At 42.2% G+C, this 23,996-nt stretch overlaps 1 protein-coding gene across 7 annotated transcripts in view; it reads right to left on the bottom strand.

Moving 5' to 3' along the window:
- Nucleotides 1-16,801, bottom strand: part of LOC309639020 (phosphatidate cytidylyltransferase, mitochondrial) — a 264,790-nt gene extending 247,989 nt beyond the window's left edge. For 2 of the 7 annotated variants that reach the window (XM_082415730.1, XM_082415731.1), the window contains exons 1-4: nucleotides 16,407-16,801; nucleotides 13,747-13,929; nucleotides 11,246-11,338; nucleotides 4,103-4,253 (exon numbers count right to left, since the gene is read on the bottom strand). In XM_082415730.1, coding sequence (XP_082271856.1) covers nucleotides 4,103-4,253; nucleotides 11,246-11,338; nucleotides 13,747-13,929; nucleotides 16,407-16,541 — 562 coding nt within the window. In that variant the 5' untranslated portion in view covers nucleotides 16,542-16,801. Of the gene's footprint in view, nucleotides 1-4,102; nucleotides 4,254-11,245; nucleotides 11,339-11,475; nucleotides 11,631-13,746; nucleotides 13,930-16,406 lie in introns of those variants that run through there. The other 5 variants (XM_082415720.1, XM_082415726.1, XM_082415725.1 and 2 more) reach the window with 5 other exon arrangements.
- Nucleotides 16,802-23,996: the final 7,195 nt, after the last annotated feature.

The following is a 23,996-nucleotide window of genomic DNA, read 5'->3' on the forward strand; positions in this document are numbered from 1 at the left end:
CAACCCCGGCCTAACCTCTTCTCCAAAATACCAGAGAGGCAGTGAATTTAAATGGTTAAGAGTGTGGGCTAAGATTCCAGCTCCACCACCTACTAATCTACCAGACAACTGACCTGAGACAGATTTGGGCCTTGGTTTTCTCACCTATTAAATGGCGACAATAATAGAGTACCCAGTCAAAGGGTTGTGGTGAGGATTAAGCTAGTTATTAGATCAAAAGTACTGAGAGTCATTCCTGGTACACAATAAAAAATGAGACTTTCTCCTGCCGTAAGCCATGGACCTGAGTCACGTCAATCTGCTCCTTCTTCCCTAAACAAGCCATGCTTTTCACACTCCCCTGCCTTTTCCACATGGGCTGTTTTTTAAATCTACCATTGACTCACCATGACTGTATATGTTTATTAATGTGCAGTTCTTTACAGCAGAAACTATAGCTTTAGTTCTTCATAAGTTATGCGACGCTGATTCACTTGATAAATGTTAAACCAGGATCATTACCTAAAATTAGTCATTTTAATAGTTTGTACTTCCATAAGAATGTTCAAGGTGGCCCTTTAAAGTTCATTTGGTTTTCCTTTTCTGATACTTAAATGCTGACTTCTAAGAATAACTGAAGGATGAGAAAGCTTTCTCCTCCCCAATTTTACAGGCTCTCATCATCCACCTACTCCTTTCTCACCATCATTTATAACAATAATGCCATAAATACTGACCCCAGGGCAGTTAAAGTGATCCTTAAATACTGCATAAAATATAGGGGTTATTATTACTACTAGCAATACTGGCAGATCTTGCCTCTGCCAGTAGTTACTGGCAGGAACGTGTCCAATAACACGGAGACACTGTTTTTTCTGTGTCCCTCCCAACCCCGCTTGGGAGAAATGTTGAATTTCACAGGTTAGGGACAACATATTCTGTCTCTCAACTGGAACCAGGTGGAAAATAAATGTCTAAGTTGGAAATAAAAATAGATTGGTGGGTAATTTGAAGTCTGGAATATTCTGAGGGCTTCGGAGGTTTAGGTAGTTTGCCCAAGGGATAGAATCTGATCAATTCAAGGATACTGGGTTCTCAGAAGCCTAAGAAAGGCAGGTAGAAAAGCTTGCCTTTCAACACATCGCCTGGGGCAACTCTCATACCTATGAAGGACACCTGCCTGCAGGGCCCAGATCCTTCCCCATCTGCACCCTCCTAGTATAGTTCCATCATATTATGGGCTAGGTAAGCATTAATTATACTGTGTCCTGGCTTAGGAACAACCGTCATATACAATGTTGTTTCAATGGGAAAATATATCCCCAGTCTAAACAACTGGCTTACAGAAGACTTTTTGGAAAACGTCTCATTCATAAGGTAGGGACTACACAGTGTTGGAATTAGTCCCTCTGGAGAGGATTTGCCAAGTATTGTGTCCTAAGTTTTGCAGGAAAAAGAAGCCAACCTCTTTGAAATGAGTAATGTAGGCTACTTGGCCAAATTCTCAGATCCAAATCTGGGTTAAGCAATTACAAATAACAGGAGGCGGCGAGATGAGAAATGGAAGTGACCGGAGGCTGAGGGGCTGGAGTCAGACACAGTGAGGCGCGAGACCCGGCTGTGGGGAGCAGCCCGCTTCCTCCGCCAGCTCTTCCCCCAAGAGCCCAGGGCCGGCTCCTTGTCACTATTTCCACCTACGCTCCATGTCACCACCTCAGAGTGCCTTCCTGGACTACCCACTGTGAGACAGCCTTACCCTCAGCCTGATATATTTTCTTCTCTTCATGGCACTTAGCGTGATCTGAAACTGCCTTATTGCTTCTTTACTGTCTGCCTCTCCCTAAAAGACTGGAAACTCCATGAGGAGTTTCAGTCGCGTCACACTTGCTAGTGTGCACCCAGGCCTAGCACAGTGTGTGCCACAGGGAAGACACACAACACACATGTGTTGAACAAACAGGGCTGCAGTACGAGGATTCAGTAATGGAATATAGGAACAAATGATCCATCCACCTACCTACTATCTATCTGCCTACTTTGACCTCCTTATCTGTGTCTGGAACAGCGTCTCTATACAGCAGCCCTTAATAAATATTATAGAAGAAGCGAAACAGAGGAGGCTACTGCTATGAATCAACAAGTGTTTACTGAACAACAGGAGAAACCAGGAGCATGAGACACAGTCCTTCCAGGAGGCAGAGCAACACTCAGCTCAAGACTGAGAGCAGCTTGAATGCTGACTTAAAGTCTGCAAATAGGTGGGAGCAGTTATAAGATTCGATAAACGTCTTTAGTCAGTGTTCTGAATTTACAGAAAACTGGAATCCACCTAACACTATGCTGATCTTGACAACGTGGGCAGAGCAGAGAACGGCTCCACATCTTCTCCCACAAAGTCGACAAAAGGCTTCTGGTCCCCCTTGTCTCACAGGGGAGCGTGGGGAGGGAGGTACCCAGAGGCCCTCCCCACATGTTCATCCTGGAGGCAGCCACGCCACGCTTGCTCCCCTGCCTTTGCCATGAGAAGCTGGAAGCAACCAAGACCAAGGTTATGTCACCTCCTTTCTCGGCCGTGCTGCAATGACAGCTGTGGTCACAGCACACACATTTTGGGAAAAAGACTGAAGAACAAGACCTTTCAGGTCTCTTTCAGCATTGCATTTCCATGAAATCTTATCTGTACAGGGATTCAGAAAATAAGTCAACTGCCTTTGCAATTTTTTGGGTATAGACTTCTTTGACTCATACTTAAAAGTTGGGAAAGTGGATATTTATTTAAGATAGTGGTTTTCAAACTATTTTTTAAGTAGCAGGCTACTTTTTTGTAAACGGAGTTTTACATGGACCCTTAACACATTAAAAAGATCAGTGGGCTGCGGTGAGGGGTCGGGCTCCGCCCTCTCAGCCTCCCCTGCGCCCTGACATCTCTGAGGAGCACAACTGGTTTAAGGGGAAAGGAAGTTAATAGTGAGATAAATAAAGAGATGAATGGGGAAGGAGGGCAAGCTCTCCTTAATGCGAGGCAAGACAGAGTGGGCAAGTCTCCACTTTGTGCCCATCATAGTGAAGACTGGCTCAAGCAAGGACCATCAGTGGAAACTCACACTAGGAGGGCAAGTTTGGTAAGAAGCAGCGTATTTGCCTCACCTTCAAAAGTCTCCCCAGAGTTCGCTTAGAAAGGAGAAAAGGCTGCTTGTCAGGGCACCAACATCACTGGTCTGCAGACTTCAAATATGTGAATGTCATGCAAGACAAAGAATGGCTGAGGAAACATTACAAATTAAAAGATAAAAGAGACATGGCATCTAAGTACAATATACGATCCTTGACTGGATCATGTACTTGAAGGAAAAAAATAGTATAAAGGACATTATTGGGACAACTGACAACATTTGGAATAAGGATCATCAATTTGACGGAAGTACTGTATTGATGTTAAATTTCCTGAATTTGGTGACTGTACTGTGGTTATGTAAGAGAATGTCCTTGTTCTTAGGAAACACGTACTGAAGTATCTGGCCTAAAGGGGACGTGATATCTGTGACCTACTCTCTAATAGTTCAGAAAAAAATATATAATATGGCGTATTTCCACATACAGAGGGAGCAGTGGTTCTCAAAGTGGGATCCCTTTGGGAGGGGCATCAGAATCACCAGGAACTTGCTAGAAATACAGATTCTTGGGCCCCATCCCAGACCTCCCAGATCAGCTGTCTTGTCTGTTCTAACAAGCCCTCCAGAGGATTCTGCTGCTCACTAGCTTTTGAAAACCACGGATACAAAATGATAAAACAAGTGTGGCGAAACATTTCTGGGGAAAGGGCATATGGCAGTTTTCTGGATCATTATTGAAACTTCTCTGTACCTTTGAAATTGTTTCAAAATAAAATTGAACAATAACAACAACAAAAAGGTTACCCTATGTAGAGATGTGGAAAGGAAGAGACCCTGGGGGCAAGGAGGCAAATCAAAGAACTCCTGCATCGACCTTCAAAGAAGTGGTGGGATTCAAGCCTCGGCTGCTGCAGCTCCAGGGCAGGGCGAGGGGCGGGGTGTCTGGCCTGCACAGTCTTCCAACAGCGAATCTCCTTCCTGTAGAAAGTACGGGCATGAAGCCTACTGACCTGAATATGAGAGTCTGGCAATCTCTATAAACAGGTCTTCCTCAGAAAAGCTTTCGGGGAGCATGAGGAAAGCAGCGGTCACAGCACTCTTCAGATTTTTATCCAGGGCTGACCTGAGAGTGACATTCTCATTCATTGCTACGATTTTCACCTGGAAAAAGCAGAACATTCAGAAGAAAAATTCCAGAAGAGGAGTATTGCCCAATCTATGTGTTTATACATACACTGAAACTGTCCTAAACACTTAGCCCTGAAGATCTTTGAGTATTAGGCCAGTTGACATGAAATATTATTCTAATAAGCAATTCCGGAGTCTCCTGTTTTAAGTTCAAATCAGAGAACTCGTGACATAGGAAAGAAAAACAAATATTGTTCTTAAATGAGGAAACTCAACATGAGTTTTGAAAAAGAAGTCAGCACAAAATGGAATAAATGACCTTTGGGAAATTTAGTATTTTTTAATTTTTTAATCTCATTGTTCTTCACTTAATTTTATGGTGGACAAAGGCATTTTACTTCTTTATTTAGAACTCACCTCTGTTCTTAACCATACATAACCTAAGCAGGTCATGCTCTATTTTGAGCTGATTTTGAATGTGACTAAGGAAAAGGGAAAGAAAATTAGCTATAGTAGAATCTGCTGTCTTTGACTTCTCCCATCAAGATACAAATTGCTCCAGTGTGTTCTGATTCGTTTTAAAGACTGCAGACTTCTCCCAATCCATCAAGATACAAATTGCTCCAGTGTGTTCTGATTGGTTTTAAAGACTACACTGCAGGTAAGAGAATGTGTTCAAGTCCTAGCTCCATCTCTTACTAGCTCTGTGACTATGGGCATCATTCCTTATAAGGAATGCTTATAAGGTTGCTGGGAAGATTAAACGAGATGTTTCATCTGAAGCCGCAGCTGAAGTGAGATTCCTTGTGTGTTTCTTGGTGCACAACGCAAGCGTTTCTCTGAGCCAGGGGTTCTCACCTTTAGTAAGCATCAGAATCTCCTGCAGGGCTTGTTAAACCACATATTATGGGACTTCCCTGGTGGCGCAGTAGTTAAGAATCTGCCTGCCAATGCAAGGGACATGGGTTTGATCCCTGGTCCGGGAAGATCCCACATTCCACGGAGCAACTAAGCCTGTGTGCCACAAATACTGAGCCTGCGCTCCAGAGCCCACATGCCGCAACAACTGAAGCCCGCACGCCTAGAGCCTGTGCTCCAAAACGAGAAGCGACCGCAATGGGAGGCCTGTGCACCGCAACTAGAGAAAGCCCATGCACAGCAACAAAGACCCAATGCAGCCAAAAAAAAAAAAACAACCACATATTATCAGGCCCATCCTCCAGTGTTTCTGACTCAGTAGGCCTGGATGAGGCCTGAAAATGTACATTTCTAACAGGTTCCCAGGTAATTTTGATGCTGCTGGTTCAGGGTCCACATTTTGAGAACCACTGCTCTAAGGTATATATTTACTTTGAACTAGAATTGCCAAATCGCTCTTTGTAGCGATTGTGCCAATTTGCACTCCTGACATAATCTTAAACTATCATGTTGCTTCTGATTGATTTTTCTCAACAAGCAAAGGGTCTAGAAATCCCTAATAAGGACACGCATGTATCTGAAATGTAACCACCATCTCTAAATCATTTAGTGCTGTCACCACATTTTTCTCGTGTTCTAGAAAGTAGGGCTTAAATTGCCTTTTATTTATCAAATATAGATAATTTCTGACAAAATTCAGATGGCACATAAAAGACACATACAGTATGAGAAACTCCAAACTAAAATTTTATTAGATAGCAAGGAAAGACAGGAATGATGTATATCCCCAAGTACAGTTTCTTCGCTAATTTTTTTTTATTAATTGTGAAAAGCAATATTAGAAAACATACCTATTTTATAAATCTGGCTTAAGAACCTAAAATCTGTCTTTTACCTTTTGTCCCTACTTTTTTTTAAGGGAATATTTATAATGTACTAACCTCTCATGTGATAGGTAAGCTACTTAATTCCATACTACTGCCTCCTCCCTCTTAATTACAAGGACTTAATGGCCCTGAATTAAGCCTTGCAGCACTTGGGTGAGTTCAGTACTATTGCGAACATCTGCAGATAGTCAAAGCAAGGAGCAGTCCAGAAGCATGATCTGCCCAAGGTTGCATAATGAGTTGATGGCAAAAATCAGGGTAACACCCTTGTACTTGGCAAATCCAGCTCTAAATATTTTGAGTTAACCTCATGCATTCTGTTCTTGTTAACTTTTAATTTTGAAAGATGATTAAAACAAAATTTAAGGTCCTATAATAATTCCTATGTCTATTCCTTGAATAACGTTCCCAAGCCTTACACTCTATACAGAATCAAGGATCTAGGAGGGCAACCTCCTCATCTCACTAACGGGGAAACTGAGGCCCAGAGGGTTAAAAGATCTCCCCACGAGGAACAGTGGCACACCGTACCAGGACCCAGGATTCGTGAAGTGAGCCTGTGAAGCCTGTTTACTTCCAAATTCCTATTCTTCATCCTCATTCACCAGGTCCTGCTCAATAATTCTTCACCCTCTTTTGTGTGTGTGGGGGGGGGGGTGGGGGAACTTTTTACAGAAACTCAATGAAAATAGAAGTTATTTTGAGATACTAACAAAGATGCAAAGGAAAGAGTAAGTTTGGGGAAATTTTCCTTTTCAATGAAATACCCTCGTTCTCCAAGAAAGTGTCTACGTAAGGTTGTTAAAAAAAAAAAAAAAAAGGCAGTCTGTTTGCTACTTAAGGTTAAGAGAGTGAAAATAAAAGCATCCTTACTCAAAGGAAAAATGTCAATTCAGAAGACTCTGCTACTGTGCTGATCTGGTTCTCCAGTGTAAGGTGAACTAGGAACTTGTCTCAGAAGCACTGTTATTTGTTGTTCAGAGTGAAAAGCCAGTGAACTCTTGGGACACTGCCAGAGAGGCCTGGGAAAAAAAGAAAGTCCTCAGATTTGTGAATAGCTGTTTGTATCTTACTGGGAATGCCCCAAACTGAACCACAGATATAGCATTAGCACTACTGCCAAGGGGAAAATCTTTACTGGAGAGAGGAAGGGGCAACACTTGAAGGGACTTTCAAAAGCCCAACTTGAGAGATTTGTGAGTACCTTTCAAGATAGAAAAAAAGAAAGTCACATGTGGTCTCCTCTATAATAGTCACATGGAGACAGAGCTTGAATTGCAAAGAGTGAAGTTATAGTCACAAAGAACACAGTCCTACCTCGTGTTCAAATACTCGACCATTAACCAAATGACACTTCCTGAAGTAGTTTTCCATTCCAAATGAACAGAAAGGCTAATTTTTGCTTAAGGACCAAAAAGAAACAGTGAACATTTGAGCTGGATTAAAAAAAACCTTATCATCTACCTGTTGGACTATGGGCTCTTGAGGCTAGCAATGTGGTTTTTTAAAAAAATTCTTTTGGCATGCACAGAGAAAAAAACTTAGTTGTCTGTTGAATAAGTAAATGAATGGCTTAATCTTTTCATTTCCAAGGCTAGAAGTCCAAAGATTTGCTCTCAGCCGGGCAGAGCCAAGACTAGTAAGCCAGGCTTTCCAAGTCCCATTCAGGGACCTTTTATACCACTGGGATTTTACTATCTACAAAAAAGTAAATCAACAAAGTTACAACATGGTGATGCTTGCAAACTGTGAATATACTAACAACCACTGAATTGTACACTTTAAAGCGCTGAATTATACGGTATGTGATTATATCTCAGTAAACCTGTTATAAAAAGCTATATGACTAGCAAGTAAAAGAGAAAATATATTGGAATGAATACATTAAAATAAATTAAAATCCTCTTAACAAGGTGGCAAAATACCATTGTTTGCCAATGTGAATGCTTTAAAAATTCAAGCCATATTATCTATACATGAAATACAAAACAACATGAAATACAAAAATCCAACTTACATTAAATAAATTAGAGAAGTGAAAATACTACTTTAGACTTCTTCTGACTTAAAAAAAGATTGGCCACAACAAGGCTCTATTAAATACTTTTCATGTTTCTTGACTTGGGAAACTGCTTGGTAAATAACTCAAACTCAAAGCTGCGCTAGAAGTAAAAATGGGTTATCTCCTCAATTACGAGGTAAGGTAATGGTCAAGTATGGTAGAAATTTAATGTGCACTCAACTTTTTCCAGAAATGTCCATCTTTTTAATCAAAGTACTCCTTTATATATTTTTTTGATAGTAAACTTTATGTTTTAGAGCAGGTTAAGGTTCACAGCAAAACCAAATGGAAAGTACAGAGAGTCCCCATATATCCTCTGCATATTCCTTTTAAAGACTTAAATTGCTAGGGACTGAGAAATTCTACTCTATTTGCAATATAGAAGATAATTTTAGAGCTGTAGACAATATAATTTAATGTAACTCGGTTTAAAACACATAAAAACAAAAAATTCACACTCATTCTCACAATTCTTTCTTAAGATAGTCACCCATTATTTTTGTCCAAAATGCTACCAACCCTTTCTTTTCATCGGATTCGTTTCATCGAGTTTGATTAATATTTGCTGCCACCTAGAGGTAAAAATAGTTAGTTTAAAGATAGTTATCCTAAGAATTCTCCAGTTAACAGTGATTTCTGCGGGAAAGGGAAACTGGAGGCAGGTGTGGGTGGAAGAGTTAATTCACCCATTTATGATTTTTGATTTTTTAAAATCGTGTCATGTTCAACACCTCAAACGGTTTTTAAGATTGTTTAATTTTCTTGTGCTAGAAGCTTCTTAATAAGTCTGAGGGGCAGTCACTGTTATAAAGAACATGTTCTTCTCCAAGTTAGCTGAGAAATGCAGTTTTGTATGATCTGAGTGCAGCTGTCACTACTTGCCTTGAATTGATGTTTTTATTTTTGTAGGATACATGACATTTAGATGAAATGTGAAGTCATTTCCAGTGCTTACATTCTGAGACTTCATGGCATTATAGTTTTCTACAGCCTATTTCTAAAAAAACTTGAACTATTCCAAGCACAAAACATAGTACAGAGAATAATATAACATTTTCACATTCAATATCTCATTTTATCTCAAAGTAACTCTGAGACAGGTGAGGACAGAGAGAAGAGAAAGATTGTTTCCTGAGTGTCTACTAGATGCCGGACATTTTAGATCTAGGCATTTCTCAAACACCTTTTGAGGTCGGTGTCACTGGCCTTGTCCCCAGGTGAGGGTGTCACAAGGCCCACGGAGATTAAGTCACTGGTGCAGGGTCACACAGCTGGGGAGTGTCAGAGCTGGGACCCAAACCCCAGTTCTGTCTGATTCTAAAACACCTGTGTCCTTTCCAGCATTACCATTCTGCTTCCAATTTTCAACACCTTTGTGAAGTAGGCAGGGCAAGGATTGCTATTCCCATTCTACAGAGAAACTACCTGAGGTTCAGAAAGGTAAAACAACTTGCCTAAGATCACATAAATAGCTAATAAGTAGCAGGAATGAATAAGGCCCAAGGCTTCTAATTCCACGTTCATTAATCTTCCCATCAAACTACATATTTTGTATATTTAAAAAGAAACTTGGAAACAAAAGGAATATCTACAAATTTCCAATTACATTTATTTGCTTAATTATGAGGCTTACTAGTTATCCAGCCTAGAAATGAGAAATTCATCTACATAAATATGAAATTAAATCAGTAAGCCTATTGTTTCCAGACTTAAAACGTGTTTTTACTGAAGTAAAAATTATATACTGTACAGTAAAGCAAACAAATCTAATCAGCATGGCTTGACAAATTTTTACACATGGATGTACCCATGTAAACTATCACCCTGATCAAATGCTTCTGTATGTCTTAATGACCTACGCTGTTAAACTTTAAGCCCAGATACAAGGCAAGAGAATCTGAACCTCCCACATACATCAACAGATTTTACGACACAACCAAGTAAGCTAGGACTGTATACACTTCTCTAATTTCTTGCCACAGCTGACAAAAAAGGAGCAGCACAGTCACCCATGAGAGGCATTTGGGAAAAATTCCTGAATGCTCTTTGGGACCCAAGACCCTCTGACAGCACAGAGAAAATTCTTCCTTGCTGGGAGATTAGCAACTGTGACAACTGCGAATAGTTCTTTTTTTTTTTTAATTTTATTTTTAAAATTTTTTTGGCTGCACTGGGTCTTAGTTGTGGCACGTGGGATCCTCACTGCGGCATGCAGGATCTTTCATTGCAGCGTGCAGGCTTCTCTCTAGTTGTGGCATGTGGGTTTTCTCTCTCTAGTTGTGGAACGCGGGCTCCAGAGCATGTGGACTCTGTAGTTTGCAGCACGCGGGCTCTCTTGTTGAGGCGTGCGAGCTCAATAGTTGTGGCACGCGGGCTTAGTTGCCCTGCGGCATGTGGGATCTTAGTTCCCCGATCAGGGATCAAACCTGAGTCCCCTTCATTGGAAAGTGAATTCTTTACCACTGGACCACCAGGGAAATCCTCAAATAGTTCTTAAACTACGAAAATACCCCTTCTCAGAAAACAGACTCTACAACTGCAAAAAAGAAGAAACCTGATATTTGCGAATGCGAGTCAAAAGTTCAAGTCCACTCGACTTTTTTCCTGTTTTCTGTTTGTTTCCATTTCTAGTAAAGCCGGAGGAGAAACCTGCCCCTACAGCCTCCTCCAGCAACGCCCCAGACAAGGGTAGGGCCTGAGGCGGAGAATAAAGGGGATCAGAGTCCACTCGCCTCAGAATGATGACCTGTCTCATTCATTTATTCAACAAATATTTGCTGAATGCGTACTACATGCCAGGCATCGTCCCAGGCACTGTTGGGACAAATCACTGGACAAACAGTGCCCCATGGCCCTTGCATTCCAGAAGAGGCGGCGATCTGGGGAGGCTGACAGAGGCTCCACCAAGGCACTGGACACCTCTTCTGCCATCCTCCCCGGCCAAACGGACTGACCCTGAACCTGATCCATTCAGACAACTGGAGAATCTTGAGAGGGAGGGAGGGAGCAGGGTAGGTAATACCTGGATACTGTTTGGCAACAAATTCTGTAGGGAGGGAAAGGAGTGTGAAACTCATTTCTATGTCATCGCAATCACAAAGATCAAAGGAAGGTGAGGTTCAGAGAGGAGAGGCATCCCTAATAAAACACTCACTCACCGGTTTTTGGAGTCGTCCAGCAATGTATAAGTTATTCCAGTTGAGGAGATCTTCAATCAAAACACTAGTGCTAATGATGCCATATTTGATAAGCTGGAAAAGAAAAGAAATGGGCATGAAAAATAGCAAAATACCACACTGATCCTTATGCAAGTACAAAACATAAAAAAATAAAATAAATTTCTGACCAGAGCAGAAGCTTGATTTCCAAAGCCACTCAAACTGCCTACCTTGTAAAAGTACACATCTCCACAAAATCTTTTGCAAAGGATTAGTTTCCAAGACTGTGTGTTTCCTCAGGTATTCGAGGTGAAGTGACCACTGTTTTTACTCAGGTTCTTGTGACGTTAGAGGCAGAGTGGCTCTTAGAGGCTGTCTGGTACTGGTTCTAAGTGGACTGGAAATAAAAAAACTAGTCCTTCACCACAGACACTTCAAGAAGTGATAATATAGTTCACGTTTCTCATTTGAGAAATAAGAAACCTGAAGCTCAGAGAGAATAAATGATGTGCCCAAGATGGCACCACAGATAGCAGAGTTAAACTAGGTCCCTGAATTTCAGTCTGGGCTTCCAATGTTTGTTTCATTACAAAGCACAAGAAATTTTCTTTAACGTTTTCACTGACATCCTTTACATGGTGAATTTCTCTTTCACTATAGACTATTTCAAACACTTTTATAATCACAAAGCAACATTCAAAAATAAAACCTCTTTATCAGTGCTGAACACATGGAATTATGGTCAAGCTCATTTCAATAGTAATTCACACAAACCCTGAATGCAGTTGTTCCAGGTTATGAAATCCCATTTGCTTCAACAAATATCTTCAGACTCACTTCACTGAACTTCAGTACCCAAACAGCCTTCTCAGGCTGCAAATATCTAAAAAGTAGCTAAAGAATTTCAATTAAAAAGTACAGTCCCTTTGGCACATAATTATGCCCAAACATTGGGTTACTGGAGCTTGTAATATGATTTGAAACTACTAATTAGAGATCGGCTCAGCATAATATTAATACAGAGAAAGAACAAAGCTACGCGTCTGGCAGGACTAGAGTGGATGTGCAAGGTTGGGCTGAATAACCTTCTTCCCTCCACTCTGGCCATAGTATTGCAGACAGCCCTTCTTGCTGCAGGCGCGTAACAGCTGAGAGGTAATGGGTCTGTCACTAACTAGCTGCAAGACCTTAGGGAGGTCATTTCCTCTCCCTGAACCTTGGTTTCCTCAGCTGCAAACCACAGGTGGTGTCGGATGGGACCTTAACCAGAAAAGTAAATGTATGGCCCAAAGATGTCACCAATCAATGACAGCACTCATTCCTGCCACGTTCAGATAGGTCTTCAGAATCCTTCTCAAGTCAGTACTCCAACCTCCTGCCCTTCAAAGTGTGGTCCATTGACCAGTAGCACCAGCATCACCAGATGCAGAATATCAGGCTCCATTCCAGACCAACTGAATGAGAATCTGCATTTCAAAAAGAGCCTCAGGTGACTCGTCTGTACATCACAGGATGACTGTTCTAAGCCATCAGCAGCAGGGAGCAAAGCTGGCACAGCAAGTCATCCTCAGCCCAGCTGACCTCTAGGAGGCGTCTGACTCAGTTCCCCATTGGTCCTCTCAGACTGGGGTCCTGCCTAGTTCCTGGAAGCCCTTTTAGAGCCTGGGCCCTCCATATGAAAGACGCCTGGGCAGGGTTCCTGCTGTCACACAACCCTCTGCTGGGATCCGGGTTCTCACCTGCTCTCCAATACCCCTCATCAAATTCCACCCACCCGATGGCAACAAGAGGCACCACATGCTCCCATCTACCTATGAAACCCTCTCCTAGGATACCCTCTTCACTTCCAACTTCTTTCTGGGAGTGTCTGCCCCTCTGTATGTAGATAAGATTAATTTCCACCCTGATCCACAGTGGGCCTGCCTATTCCTCCCACTGCCCAAACCAGTGGTTCTCAAAGTTTGTTTCAGGCCAGTAGCATCAGCAACACTTGAAAGCTTGTTAGAAATGCAAATCTTTGTTGCTAAGAGAGTAAACCTTAAAAGTTCTCATCACCAGAAAAAAAAAAAAATTGTAAATACATGTGGTGATGGATGTGACCTAGACTTACTGTGGTGATCACCTCACTATATATATATAAATATCAAATCATTACGTTGCACACCTAAAACTACTACAATGTTATATGACAATTACCGCTCAGTTTTTAAAAAACGCAAATCCTCAAACCCTACCCCAGACCTACTGAATCAGGAACTCTGGGGGTGGGACCCAGCCATCTGTGGGTCCTAAAGGCACTCCAGGTGATTTTGATGCACACTAAAATTTGAGAACCAGAAAAAATTTGGCCAAAGGCAAAAAATAAAAACAGTCACATTCACCACCTTCATCCAGCAAAAGTGTGAACATTTCCTAACTGTAAGAACGCATTTATTTAGCTGGTATTCTATTAACAAAGGTTAATAACCACCCAAGTAAGACAAAGGCCCGCTGTCACTTACCCTCCCATCACACATGATCAATGGGTTGTAGTAAACCCCGGCGCCGTAGTTATTCTGGACAGTGGTGATAAACCTGGGCCCCAAAACTTTTAGGAAAGAGTAATGGTTCCAATTTTTCTTCAGGTTTTTTGAATGCCATGCAACAGGGTCATCGACAGTGAACACGAAGTCCAGCATGGCATTCTGGGAGGGGAAGGAAAGAGAATAATTTTAGTTTTAATTCCTAGAAAGGCACCTAGGCAGAGCGGAAAGCTCCAAGACTCTATGCTGCTGTGATTAACAGCAGACCCAGGGTTGTCATCAGAAACTTAAGCAAGTCTCTGGAACCAATCTGAGCTTCGTTTTTGTCAATGTACATAATAACAGTAACACTTAGTGAAGTGATGTTCCAGACCTCTTTTAAACACTTTATATATTATACATATAGTAACTCTTTTTAGCCTCATAACAATCCTACAAGGTAGGTACTGTCATTATCCCATTTTCATAGGAAAGGAAACCAAGGCACAGAGTAAGTTCCTTGCCCAAGGACACATGGCTAATGAGTGACAGACATAATCTGGTTCCAAATTCTGTGCTGGACCACTATGCTACACTGTCTTTCACCTAAATCTAGTTAAACATGCTCTACTTTTCTCCTAGATCAAATAACACCATATGGACAAGCTCTATAAAAAGTTATGTAAAGGGAAATGTTATTTTAACTCTCACCCATTCGCCAACCACTCACTGAGCACCTGATAGCACCTGATGAGCTCTGATAGGTCCTGGGATAGAGGTAAAGGGCTCAAAGTCTACTGGGGAGAATAGACAGTTTGCTAGCAAAAGGACTTGGTAGGAGAACACAAAATGCACTAACTTCACTCAGAATGGGGTCAGAGAAGAAGGAGGAATTTTCCTACAGGTTCATATTCTTCCAGACTCTGATAAGTCTGAGTCTTAAAAGAATGTGCAAGAGTTAAGTGGGCTTGGTGAAGTACTAGGAGGCCTGAGGAAGGGAGGGAGTACTGTTAGAGGAAAACACTCTTGTGGAGATGAGAGCCGGTAGGACTGGAATGGGACGCAGGCAGGGGAGTGGCGGGAGATGGGACCAGAGTGGGAGGCTGGTTGCCATGCTAAGAAGTGTTCCTGCAGTAGAAAGGGAGGAGGAGAGACTAAAGGATGGAAAACCACATGAGGCTAACTGCCACTAAGGCACTGAGGGCAGGGGCTCATCTGGGAGAGACTTAGGTGCTGGAGTTTACTTGTTAACTTGTAGGGAATGAGGGTGAGGGAAAAAGAAGGACCCTTTCTTGGAGGGAATTCCAGGTCTGCTCAAAGGAAAATCTACACAGGAAAATGAAGAGGCGGCTATAGAATCAGGAGGCCAAGGCCTGTTCTGAGTTTCCCACAGTGTGATCCACAAATCAGTGGTGATACTTAAGATTTGGGGTGGACATGTTTTTTAAAAATTTATGTTAATGTATGTTACAAGAAAATAACTAGCCTATTGCAAACTACAATTAGGTTGCCCAAACTATATGCCCCAAATCTGTAATTTCTCATATGCTGTCAATTTAAGGAAAACTATTACTTAAATACTAGTATAGGTGGGAAACAGGAATTCCAAGCAACGGTACAGACGGCCTCACCAGGAAGCGAACAGATGAAGGTTAACTGAAAGACAGATTACAGCCAGGTGTCCAAATCCACGAGGCCCTACTGCAAACTGCACACTACCATTTCCTTCATTTATTAAAGAAACCCAGTCCAGAACACGAGTTGCACAGACAGAAAACATCTCTATCTAGACTCCTGCTCCTTTTACATTAATTCAGCAAGAGCTCAAAAGCTGTATCAAAGTCAATTAAAAGCCTCATTTAAATGAAAAAGATCTGCCTGCCACTTGTCTGCTATGTCTTGAATCTCGTCGCCACCTTGGAAGCAAAGTTTTTTTTCCATTTGCAGAAGAAAAAAAAAAAAACTGCAATCACAAGGAAAACTGTACCCTCACTACTGTTGTGCTCAGCCAACTCCGAAGAGAACAATGCCTAGCCCTAAACAGACTCTTGTTAAATGTCCTGAGCAGGGGCAAATATACTGGTCATCACTAACTTCTGCTGTTAGTTAACGTCACTGCACATCCCCTGACCCTACAATCAGTCCGTCAGCTTCCCGAAGTCAGAAGAATCATTTTGTATTTTCTCCTACAGCCAGAGACGTGATTCTCAAGCTTGGCTGCGTAGTAGAATCACCTGGGAAGTTTTAAAAATTCCTGAAGCCCAGGCTCATCTCAGACCAATTAAATCTCAATCTCCGCAGTTGGAACCCAGATATCAGTATTTTTTTAAACTTCCCAGAAAACTCCAATGTTCAGCCAAGGCTGGGAACACTGAACTAGCTCCTGGCAAATATTTCTTTTCCTTTCTTCCATCTTGTCCCCGCATTAGCTCTTCCCTCCGCATGATTGCACCTCCCGCTCTAGACCTAAGCTGACTCCTACGTATCTTCAAAACTCAGCTCACGCTGTCGTTCTACTAGGAGCACTTCTGTACGGTTTGTACTTTGCCAGTTGATACGTGGAGTGCGCAGAGCAGACAGGCAGCTCTAGGGCTCTGGAGGGACCGAAGGCAAAGGGAACTCGTGAGAACATTCCCAGCGTGGGGCCGGCCCGGGCTCACCTTCTGGTCTGAGCTGGGCCCCGCCTGGCGGTACACCCCCGAGCCGTAGGCGAAAGCCAGGCTCAGCTCCTCGGGGAAGTGAGACAGGATCTTGCGAAAGGCCACCCCCGAGCTCTGCAAAGCCTGAAGAGCCATGGGGCCGGGGCTCAGACAGGGACCCTTGGAGGACAGCAGGCGGGGAACGAGTACCCGCTCAGGGTGGGAGATGGAAGCCGGAGACCGGCCCAGACGAGAAAAGGCTGGAGCCGGGGGCGGGGAGTGGAGAAGCCGGCAAGGACTCGGGGCTGCAGACCAGTCAGACACGAGGCCGGTAGGCACCCGGCAGGGAACCGGGTGGGCGTCGGTCAGGCTGGTCTAGCGCCCACCCCGGGCCACGCCTCCTACACGCACACGTGCTCCGAAGGCGCAAGAGTAAGAGCAGGCGCTCGCGCGCGAGCGGGGACGCGAGGCCTTCGCAGAGACCCCTGGTGGTCGGAGGAGCGCACTGCAGGCTGGCAGCCTGGGACGGTGACCTGGACATGAGTGGGGGAAAGTAACAGCTGATTGAACTGCTTTTGAACCTTAATAATTCTTTTTTGTTCTCGCCTCAAACCACATTTTAATAAGTGACTAGGAAATCATGCGTGTAGTATTGCAGACGATCTTTTTGATGAGGTGAAATTCATATAACCTAAAATTGTACACTTTACTATTCAGTGGCATTTACTGCATTCGCAACGTGTGTAACCATGTCTCTATGCAGCTTTAAAACTGCAGAAGATTTTGAAGGTTTAGGAAAACACAAATAAGATTAAAATCACCCCCAATCCCACCATCCAGAGATTATTACTGTTAAGAGTTTGCTGTGTCTTCTTCCCATTAAACCCCTTTTCAAATCTGATAATGGGTATGAAAGTGTTCCATAAGTGGTAAAAACAAAAACAACAACAACAATAACAAAAAGCCTGCACCAAGGTTCTCTGATATTTGTATTTAATTTTAAGGATGGGGAGGAGTATTTGCCCCTTCGTTTGGGGGACTGGGCTCACAAAAGGGCACCTTATGGCGCGGTGGTTGGGAGCCTGCCTGCCAGTGCAGGGGAGACGGGCTCGAGCCCTGGTCTGGGGGGATCCCGCGTGCCGCGGAGCGACTGGGCCCGTGAGCCACAACTGCTGAGCCTGCGCGTCTGGAGCCTGTGCTCCACAGCAAGAGGGGCCGTGATGGTGGGAGGCCCGCGCACCGCGATGAGGAGTGGCCCCCGCTTGCCACAACTAGAGAAAGCCCTCGCACAGAAACGAAGACCCAACACAGCCAGAAATGAATAAATAAATAAATAAATTTATTAAAAAAAAATGAAAGATGGAAATGTTATTAAAAAAAAAAAAAAAAAAAGGGCACCTTAAATGCAGTTTCTGGTGGAAACGGGACCCCAGGTGAAGAGCTCACCTCTCTGTGTATAACTAGAGAAACTTGCTCCAGGTCACAGGGCCATTCAGGATGTAGTCTGAGTCCCCAGACAGAGACTTTTCAGATACTCTTCCCTTCTTCCCTGATGATCACGTCCTCTCAACAATAACAGAAGTAGTAATAGCTAAATTTGGGTAACGGTGATGCACTCACATGCATTTTTCATTGAGTTCCCTCTACTGCCTTGTGGGAGGAAGTGATTGCCTTCATTTTACAGATGAAGCAGCTAAGCGTTAGAGAAAGCAATGTGCTTGGGATCACATCAGCCTGTGGCAAAACTGGAATGAAGAATCTGGCTCCATGTTCTACAATTCCACTCGGTCCTTGAAGGGTTTTGAGCAGGGGCCTGTCAGGCTCAAATGTTAGCCTGGATCAGAGTGGGGAAAGAGAGGCAGGGAGACCAGTTAGGAAGCTGTTACCATAGTTTCATTGTGAATTAAGTTGCCTGGCCTGGGGTGATAGAGGCAGGGATGGGATTAATTCAATTTGAAAAATGATTATTGGAATTCAAACTCTGAGGTTAGTGCTGAGGATCAAGATGACTAGGAATGCTGCTTTGCAGGCACTCAGGGTCTATGGAGGAGACAGACAAGCAAACCCAGAATGTAACGTGCGGTGGTGAAGCTGGGTACCCAGTGCCCTGCAGGACCTATGATGAGGGAGCGTCAATCAGTTCTGGATGTGCAGGGAGAGACCAGAGGAGATTTTGCAGTGATGGCATTTGAGCCAGGCCTTAAAGGATGGGTAGGAGATTATCAAGCAGAAGACAGATGGGAGATTCTACCAAGGAAGGATCGATCAATAGGACAATAATAATAAGTGACAATTGTTTATTTTCTATTCCAAGCATTCTCTATACTTATCTATTCTTTTCATTCCAAAGACCCCTGAGGCAGGTTCTCTTAGACTATCATTTTTCACAAGAGGAAACAGACCACCTAAGAGGAGGAGCAGATTTCCCCAATCCCACAGTTAGGAGTGTGGCAAAGTCAGGGTTTGAACCCAGGGCTCCTGAGCTCCAAAGGCCGAGCTCTTTACCACCCTGTTTCAGAGCCTTCTAAAGTGGGCAGCTTGTGAGGCAAGGGAAGGGCATGGGAAACCAGCTGGTTTTACTCCATCAACCAAGGTTGAGGAGCAGCTGCCATGGCCACCACAAGGCCAGAAAGAGGACGGCAGAAGGGAGACACAGTGCGGCTCAGTCTCCCTCTGGGAACACAGGCATTTTTGTTCATTCTGACTAAACACTACCCTTGCCCCGATGGCCAGAGTCTGAGATGCACTCACCGTGGAATTACACTGAAACCTTTCACCTAAAGGTAGTGAATAAATCTCTGCCGGCATATTTCTTTTCTTTTTTTTCTTTCTTCCCTTGAGGAAATAATTCAGCTTTTTTTCCCCCCCTCTCTTTGCAAAAGTAATCCATACTCATAAAAATGTAAACATTACAAAAATATGGATACCATCCCCCAGAGATCACCACTGGTAATCTTTGGTACATATTCCTCCACATATTTTTCTATGAATATATGAACATTAAAAACATTTTAAAATGGAAGCATATGATAGATACTCTTTTGCAATTTGCTTTTTTTCATTTAAAATATCAGGGACACCTTTCCATATCAGAATATATAGATCTATCTCATTCCATTTATTAGCAAAATTTTCTAAAATATGGATATGCCATCATTTGTTTAAACATTTTCATGTTGATGGATATAGATTATTGCCATTTTTTTGTACATGCAAACAATGCTACAGTGAACATCCTTTTACATAGAGCTTTGGAATATATGCAAGTATTGCTAAAAAGGAGATTCCTAGAAGGGGACTTGCTGGGTCAAAGTGTCAGGACGTTGCTAAAGTCCCCTCCAAAAAATTGTACCAATTTCCACTCCCACCAATGGAGTTCAGCCCTGGATATAAATAAAGATTCTGCACCGTTTCTCCGTTTTTTTCCCTTGCAGGCTTTCACACGTAATTATCAGTAATTTTCATTTTCATAAACACTTTCTTTCCTGATAATGCAAAAGCACCAACTGGAAAGTTCCATCACGTTCCTGTGTGCATTTCGCCTCTCCCCAGAAAGAGGCAGAAGCAATGTAGCAAGAACACATTTGTATTCTTCATCAGAATTCTCCCTGCTCCTAGCATCTCATCCACTTCCTTTTAAATTACCGTAGCTTGCTAAGTTAGAAGCTATTAAAAAGCTCTAGTGTTCTATATAATCGCTTTAGGGTTCTATTGGAACTCTCATACCAATGAAATAAAAACATTAGAGAGCCATTTTAAAATATAGATAAATACCACTTGATTTGACTGCATGTTGGATCTCATTTTCCTGATTTATCCCGCTGTTGGCTTTGTGCTCCTTAACAATGACCTTGTCAGGCTAGGTTTCACCAGGAGAATGTTCACCTATTCCATTTTCTGAAAAATCCTGTGAAATCTCTAAAACTTTTATGCCTTAGTTTTTCTTCTAATCAGTGTTTAAGTAAAAGGCATAAAGTGTTTGGGAAAAGAAACTTCAGGTTCTGTGATCCTTACAATTAACCATATTTTCAGTTGACCTGCTGATGGGCGTAAAGGAGAAAGGTCTGGATCTGTCTCATCAGAGGTGGGTCACCTGCCACATCTGTCCATTCTCAGCTGAAGGACGTGTCAAAACTGGGCCAGATTGAGAGCATCTTTAATACATTTTTAGTCTCTCATCGGGGCGCTGAGAGACCACCTGAGTTTGAATCAGGGCCCCAGGAGTTAATAGCTGTGTGACCTTGAGTAAGACAGCTGAAGATCTCTGTGCCTTCTTTTCCTCATTTGTAGGATGGGCATACGAATAATACCTACCTTTTAGCATCATTGGGACAGCCAATGAAATAGTATCCAGAAAGTGCCTGACACAGAGCAAGCTCTCAGAAAATGTTCTCTGTCGTATTGGATCCTGAAGAGACAATGTACAAGAGGGATTAAGAAGCATAAGTATACCTAATATCTTTATGGCACTTAGCATTTCACACAAAGAACTTTTCCAGACATGGTTTTATTTAATTCTTAAAACAAATCCTGGGAAATTAGTGGTTACTAGTCCAATTTTACAGATGGATAAATTGAAGTGTAGAAAAATGAAGTCATTTGCTTGAAGTCCCAATACGGTGCCAAATCTAATTCTTTTCCTCTTGTACCATAAAAATAACACAAACCGTTTATTTTCCCAAGGGATTCATTCATTCATTCATTCTCCCATTGAAATCTTCCTCTTCCTTTACCCTCAGTTCAAATATCACCCCCTTCTAATCAGAAGTAACTGTTCTGTCCTCCATGCCCACATGTAACTCTTTGCTTATAGCTCTCCAGCCCTGGTCTTAAATACAAAATGTGTCCATCAAGAAGAGTTATAGGGCTTCCCTGGTGGCGCAGTGGTTGAGAATCTGCCTGCCAATGCAGGGGACACGGGTTCAAGACCTGGTCTGGGAAGATCCCACATGCCACGGAGCAACTAGGCCCATGAGCCACAACTACTGAGCCTGCGCGTCTGGAGCCTGTGCTCCACAACAAGAGAGGCCGCGATAGTGAGAGGCCCGCGCGCCGCGATGAAGAGTGGCCCCCACTTGCCACGGCTAGAGAAAGCCCTCACACAGAAACGAAGACCCAACACAGCCAAAAACAATATAAAAAATAAATTAATTAATTAAAAAAAAAAAAAACAAGAGTTATAAAAGGCTTGGGGACTCTCCAAGGTCAGGGGCCATATCTTATTCATATTTCTATCCTTTAGTACCTAGCACAGTGCCTGAAACAAAATTTCTGCAATTGAGAACGTCATAGACATGTATACAAACCAAGTACAGTAAAATACAGAGATGGTCTGTACCATACCTGTGGTAAGACAGCTCTTCAAGGTTTCTGGGAAAGCTTCTTGGCACTGTGTTTTCCAATGAAGTTCTGGAAGATCACACTCTTAAAGTACTAAAGAAATGAATGAATAATAGTAGAATTTCAGGGAACAGAACAGGTGACTCATCTGAGAGGTAGTATAATACAGTGGTCCAGAGTATGGACCCTGGATCCAGACTGCCTGGTTTGAATCCTAGCTCAGCCACATATTATCTGTGTGACCTTGGGCAAGTAGCTCTGTACCTCAGTTTTCACATGTATAAAATGGGGATAATAGTTGTGCTTACTTCACTGGGTTGTCACAATGACTAAACTCGTTGACATACATAAAGTGCTTAGAAAAATACCTGACATGTAGTGACTACTATGTATGCATTTGCCATTATCATCATCATCATCATCATCATCATCATCATCATCATCATCATCATATACTGTCCCTGAATTTCAAGCAAGTCAGCAACTGTCTACTTTATCTCTTTGTAAAACTGGCCCTGAATTTTGGGAGAAATTGAATTGGCAAAGAACCCAGTTAGAGAAGAAAGAATTCATTACTATATACCTAGTCTATCTCTAGCCAGCAAAGTCTGCAATCTGGATTTGGTGTAGAGCAGCATGTCTCAAAGTGGGTTTCATTGAATTATTATTTGGAGTTATTTGAAAAAAAATTCCATAGTCACCTAAGTTTGGGAAATCAGATTAAGTAGAGGTAAATAGATTTCTTTGCTGTGGGATTTCTCAGAGCATTAATATATTAATATGCACTGTGTAGTCAAGACATGGAAGCAACCTAAATGTCCACTGACAGATGAATGAATAAAGAAGATGTGGTATATATATACAATGGAATACTACTCAGCCATAAAAAATAATGAAATAATGCCATGTGCAGCAACATGGATGGACCTAGAGATTATCATAATAAGTGAAATAAGTCAGAAAGAGAAACACAAATACCATATGATATCGCTTATATGTGGAATCTTAAAAAATGATACAAATGAACTTATTTACAAAACAGAAATAGACTCACTGACATAGAAAACAAACTTAATGGTTACCAAAGGGGAAAGGGGGAGGGATAAATTAGGAATTTGGGATTAAAAGATACACACTGCTATATATAAGATAGATAAACAGCAAGAACCTACTGTATAGTGCAGGGAACTATATTCAATATCTTGTAATAACCTATAATGAAAAAGAATCTGAAAAAGATGGATATATAATTTACCCAGCACCGATTGTTGAAAAGATTGTCATTTCTCCACTGAGCTGCCTTTGCACTTTTGTGAAAAATCAATTGGTTATATTTTATGTGTATCTCTGGACACTCTTTTTTGTTCCATTGATCTATATGTCTGTTCCTTCTCTAGTACCACTAAAAAGTTGTCTTGATTAATGGAGATTTACAATATTTTAAAACTGGGGACTTCGCTGGAGGTACTTTCACTGCAGGGGGCATCGGTTTGATCCCTGGTCGGGGAACTAAGATCCTGAATGCCGTGCAGCACAGCCAAAATAATAAAATAAAATAAATAAAATAGGGCTTCCCTGGTGGCGCAGTGGTTGAGAATCTGCCTGCTAATGCAGGGGACACGGGTTCGAGCCCTGGTCTGGGAAGATCCCACATGCCACGGAGCAGCTGGGCCCGTGAGCCACAACTACTGAGCCTGCGCGTCTGGAGCCTGTGCCCCGCAACGGGAGGGGCCGCGATAGTGAAAGGCCCGCGCACCGCGATGAAGAGTGGCCCCCACTTGCCGCAACTAGAGAAAGCCCTCGCACGAACCGAAGACCCAGCACAGCCAAAAATAAAAATAAATAAATAAATAAATAAATAAAAAATAAATAAATAAATAAATAAAATAATAATAAAAAAATTGGATAGTGTGTTTTCTTCAATTTTATTCTTCTTTTTCAAAATTGGTTTGTAGTCTAGTTCTTTTGCCTTTCCCTATATTTTAGAATCAGCTTGTCTTTTTTTTTCTTCTTCTTCAAAAATCCCAGTGGGATTTTTACTGGGATTATGTTAAATCCATAGAACAGTATGGGAAGAATTGACTTCTTTATTATGTTGGATCTTCTGATCCATTAACATGGTATGTCAGTCTCTCCGTTTATTCAGTTTTCTTTTGTAGTTTCTTTCTTTTAACACTTTAAATATTTTCTGGCCCTTAGTCAGAAAGCTGGGGATTTATTTATCCTGTTCTACTGCCCATATCTGGGATCAAGAAAGAGAAAAACAAACAA

The sequence above is a fragment of the Balaenoptera physalus genome (assembly GCF_965194825.1).
Source record: "Balaenoptera physalus genome assembly, chromosome: 11".
NCBI classification, from domain to species: Eukaryota; Metazoa; Chordata; class Mammalia; order Artiodactyla; family Balaenopteridae; genus Balaenoptera; species Balaenoptera physalus.